The following is a 4,751-nucleotide window of genomic DNA, read 5'->3' as shown; positions in this document are numbered from 1 at the left end:
ACATTCAATCCCCTCATCAAGGTCATTTACGGAGAGATTGAACAGTCCCCCCCCAGCCGTTGTTGTCCAGTGTGCCCAGTTAAAACAGCAGCAGTAGTGATGGGCTTCACAGTGCGCATGTTTGGTCAGCAAGCACCACAAACTTGAGAGGGTCCCAGGCTGCAGGGTATCTTAAATCTACATCGCTGCACCTTCCACGCTGTCACAAGAATTACCTAAATTAGGCTGGACATGCTCCAGTCACATTTTCACTTTGCTTGTGATTGCAGCCCAAGCACCTAAGCAAGGTTTGTGTTACAAATACACGCAGCAGCAGCCAGCAGCATCCTTCTCCTCAGCACAACGCCACTCTTCTGCACTTAACCGGCAGAATAATATTGTCAGACAAAACTACATATCCCTAACGATTTCTACTCTGGCTGGTTTAGCCTGTTCGTGTGTTCTTACCCGGGGAGTTTCCGAAACTCGGTAAAAATCTTGTTACGCTTGTGTTTCATTTTCCCATGAATGCTCATTATTTTCACTTGTTTAATTAAGGATTCCAAAGCTTTCCCATAGTATTCCACACAGGCACATGTGCTGTTGTGATAAAGACATAAAAGCAAAAGATTATGCTGCATTGTTAATCTGGTTGACACAGACAAGCTAGAGTGGTCTGAGACCTTTAAAAATATACACTATTGTCTGTTCTTATTTAAAATATATACCTTTTGTAATTTAACATGAAATCATCTAGAATGTATTGCTTCAAAAATGCATATAAAACACATGTTTTGCTTAACAAAGTTCACAGAATCACAGAATGTGAGGGATTGGAAGGGACCTCCAAAGCTCATCCAGTCCAATCCCCCTGCCGGAGCAGGAACACCCAGATGAGGTTGCACAGGAAGGCGTCCAGGCGGGTTTTGAATGTCTGCAGAGAAGGAGACTCCACAACCTCTCTGGGCAGCCTGGTCCAGTGCTCTGTTACCCTCACTGAGAAGAAGTTTCTTCTCAAATTGAAGTGGAACCTCCTGTGTTCCAGCTTGTGCCCATTACCCCTTGTCCTATCAATGTCACCGAGAAGAGCCTGGCTCCATCCTCGTGCCACTCACCCTTTAAATATTTATAAACATGAATGAGGTCTCCCCTCAGTCTCCTCTTCTGCAAACTAAAGAGCCCCAGCTCCCTCAGCCGCTCCTCATAAGGGAGATGCTCCACTCCCTCCATCATCTTTGTAGCCCTAAAGTTCAATGTAATCCTGACACAAAGCAATGATCAATCTGGTTTTATGCAACATATTCTAAAAGACAGATATTAAAATGAACCACTTTTAAAATAGTTACGTTATTGTCAGAGGGCAGTTTTGGAATTTAGTAACAAACCATCACGCTGTTTTCACAATGAAACCCAAACAGAATTACCTGAAAAAGACCAGATGTTTCTCCTGTTTGTGTTGTCGAAGAAAATGCACCAACTGATTGAATTTTTCATCTGCTTTGCATATCTACACAGGCAAAAGAAGAAAAAAAAGAAAATGGAGTTGACACAAAGCGATCTGCCGGGTTCCTCCACTGTGCACTGATAGATGCCTAAATCATAATTCCTTAATACTGATCATTTGTACCACAGTTCATCCTGTGGAATAATCTTTCATACATCTTGCTTTAAGCAAAAATAACTACTTAAACACCCAGTCCTCCTATCTCCAGCCACAACACCTCTCCCACATCAGCTTCTCAGGTTTCCCTCAGCCACTGCTTTGACTCTGCCGAACTCTCCTCCCACGCCCATTCACTATGAGCAGGTCAAGAGCAGGAAACAGCAGAGCTGCTAATTCAGATCTTTCTCCTCAGCTTGGTTACTGCTCTTCAGAGAACCTGCAAGAGCTTTATGTCTGAGACTTCTGGTTCCTCTGTTAATGTGACCGTAAGTGGCCACATTGGTGGAAACCTATTGGTGGAACCAGGAAAAAGGAGAAGGAAACAAGAAGCTATCTTGAAGCACAGAGGTTCGCACCATATAGTAGTTCTCCAGGCGCGTTGGGGTTTTCTGCGTGTTGCTCGCTGCCACTCCCTTCTCTTTCACCGAGATGCGGACAGGATTGCGGAGGCCTGCTCTCACCAGGTTCTCCACCTCCTGAGTCTGAGTTGCTGAGAACAGACCTGTCCGTCTCTGCTTCGGCAAAAAGTCCAGAATGGAGTTTAGACTGTAAGTAAGCGCATGTAAAACGTAACTGTCCCAAGGCTTCCCTCAGAAAGAAGCTTAATCATTGGAAGTAAGGGTTTATAAACAAAGTAGCTTTTATTAGAGTGCCAAGAAGTGCCATCTTCTATTGGGCTAATGATCTTAAGGGAAAAGGGACATCAAAGCTTGCTTGCTAAAGGTTTTTAAGCCACTCCAGGGCAGAAATGATACTTAATCAAGCATCGATACAACATGTGCTGATACACATTTAAAAAAAAATAAACTGCAAACTCTGTATTCATCAAAGATTCACTTTTCCTGATTCTCTTCCCCCCGCAGCAATTGCTTTATACATTCTACAGAGCAGAGAGGTAAAAGAACAAAACAACAAATCAAACTTTAGAGGTCACTGTAGGCCACGCTCATTCACACAAATCGTACCTGAACTCATTTAAAGTTTCACAAGCATTACTAGAATTTATTATTTAAATACCTTGCTTCAAAGCCCATGTCTAGAAGCCTGTCTGCTTCATCCAACACCAACACATCAAGCGACTTTACATAACTTGCTAGATCCAGCCCATCTGCTCTTCTTCTGAACAGATCCTCCAGGCGGCCCGGCGTAGCCACAACAATGTTCCCGCTGTTGTGGGACACAGCAATTTTGTAACTGCAAGGTAAGGACTTCGGGGGAGCTGTTAACACAATTATCTCAGCACAAACCTGCACTCAAGTTGACTGCAATCATCAATAAAACAATTTCAGTTTGTCACTTCTAACTGTATCAATCTTTCAGTGCCTTTCAGGTACTGTGTTAAAAAAAAGTGCTCAGGTGAAAGCACGCCCTTTGTGGTAATAAAAGTTCAGAACATCATCAGCAACTATGGAAAGCGACTACCAGCTAGGATAAATATTTGGTACCTCTGCGCAAAAGCCAGTGGCAAATATGAGTGCTTCAAGACTTCATCATTGGTATCAGCACCAAACAGCTTCACAAAACCATTCATCAGCACCATCTCAGTCTCACCAGAGCCTATTGCCAGCACAACACTTATGAGAAAGAAGGAACTGAAATACTGAGTGAAGAGGGTTTTCGGCTCACCGCATTGCACACTGTTCTTCACCCAACAGCATGTAAATGGCACCGATTCCACATGAAATCCTTTCCTACTGTCTCATTATGGCGTATCTCAATTAAGCAAAAGAGTCCACAACTTCATCAGCACACACCCTACCATACTCATGCGGTATCTTCAAATTTTAGCACCAGCAGGACCAAAGCCCCAGTTTGAAAACCCTAAGGACAAGGAGAAAACCACAGCTGTGAGGCACTGATAAAAATTATTGCCAGTCAACTCACCCATGCTCTTTAAACTTTTCAACGTCTTCCATGGGATTCCGGCCACCAATTAAAAGAATCTGACTAAAACAACAAAACAGGAAGATTGAGGTCATTTTAAAGTTTTGGTAGTTTACGAATGACAGAATTCTAAAGAGAAGGAACTACGGTCATGACAAGCCTGAAGTTCACTCACCTAAACCTGGGGAAGTGTTTTGTGAAATGTGACAGCACCTCATCAATTTGAATAGCTAATTCTCTTGTTGGTGTGATAATTATAGCTCCAACCTGCACAGGAAAAAACCAAAAGGAATTTGTGGAAAATAACAGACTAGAATGAAGACTTGGGCAAAATTCTCCCTTGCAAGCTAAGCCAAGATGAGCCATGTTTATGATCCCAGTTGTAGATGAAAAGTTTCTACAGAAATACAGAATATACAAAATAACACAAAATGTCTACGAAAAAATTATACCAATATGCAAAATGCCTTTGCTCAAAGAGCAGTATCTAAGAATGTTATTTAATAGCAAATAACAGTGCCATTTCCCTGTACACTAAAACGCATTTAAAGCCAATGGATACTAAAAAGCACTCAAAGACTCGTTTGCAGTACATCAACATACTTGAGATTTTAAGACATTTTTTGAACACCTCGGAAACTTGATAAAGTCAAATAAAAAGCTGTATCTAAGTGCAAAGAAATAGTTTATTTTCAATAAATACTTATTGAATATTTATTATTCCATATTTATTTTCAAGTTTTAAACTGGCTGTTATTACTGCTACATCAAAGAGCTGAGCCCACAGCCACTTTACGCGTATGCGATTTTCCTTATTAGCACTTTTCCTGAAGTCCTCAAATCTTGCTGGCAGCTCACAGAAATACACTCAGAACAGAAAAACTTCATCTTACCTGCATTTTCTTTAATTTTTCTTCCCGTCTGAGAAGAATTTCCAGGATGGGAATCACAAACGCTAAGGTTTTGCCACTGCCTGTTACCTGTGAGAAGGGAAACAGCGTCAGCCGTCCCTCAACTCGAGCAAAACCAAGAAAAAACAACGAACTCGGCCAAGAAACAGCACTCACCGCTTCCGCTGCAACGTCCTTGTTACTCATGAAGAGTGGAATGGTCGCAGACTTAAAAAAAAAGGAGAAATACCACATGAACACAATGACGGGGAAGCCAAAGGCCGCGACATCGTCCACTGCCTGTCCCCGCCTGCGGCCTCCTCGCCGACGTTTCC

General features: G+C 42.3%; 1 protein-coding gene across 1 annotated transcript in view; it reads right to left on the bottom strand.

Moving 5' to 3' along the window:
• Positions 1-447: 447 nt before the first annotated feature.
• DDX55 (DEAD (Asp-Glu-Ala-Asp) box polypeptide 55) overlaps positions 448-4,751 on the bottom strand; it is a gene marked incomplete at its 3' end in the record, with an annotated part of 4,458 nt that continues 154 nt past the window's right edge. Inside the window, exons 2-9 of the mRNA XM_010194604.1 lie at positions 4,594-4,685; positions 4,420-4,506; positions 3,702-3,793; positions 3,527-3,589; positions 2,660-2,809; positions 1,999-2,188; positions 1,404-1,486; positions 448-579 (exon numbers count right to left, since the gene is read on the bottom strand). Coding sequence (XP_010192906.1) covers positions 448-579; positions 1,404-1,486; positions 1,999-2,188; positions 2,660-2,809; positions 3,527-3,589; positions 3,702-3,793; positions 4,420-4,506; positions 4,594-4,685 — 889 coding nt within the window. The remainder of the gene's footprint in view (positions 580-1,403; positions 1,487-1,998; positions 2,189-2,659; positions 2,810-3,526; positions 3,590-3,701; positions 3,794-4,419; positions 4,507-4,593; positions 4,686-4,751) is intronic.

This window comes from Mesitornis unicolor, unplaced genomic scaffold (genome assembly GCF_000695765.1).
Source record: "Mesitornis unicolor isolate BGI_N332 unplaced genomic scaffold, ASM69576v1 scaffold44881, whole genome shotgun sequence".
NCBI classification, from domain to species: Eukaryota; Metazoa; Chordata; class Aves; order Mesitornithiformes; family Mesitornithidae; genus Mesitornis; species Mesitornis unicolor.
Note: the sequence above shows the minus strand (reverse complement) of the source record. Positions and strands in the feature narration are given on the sequence as shown.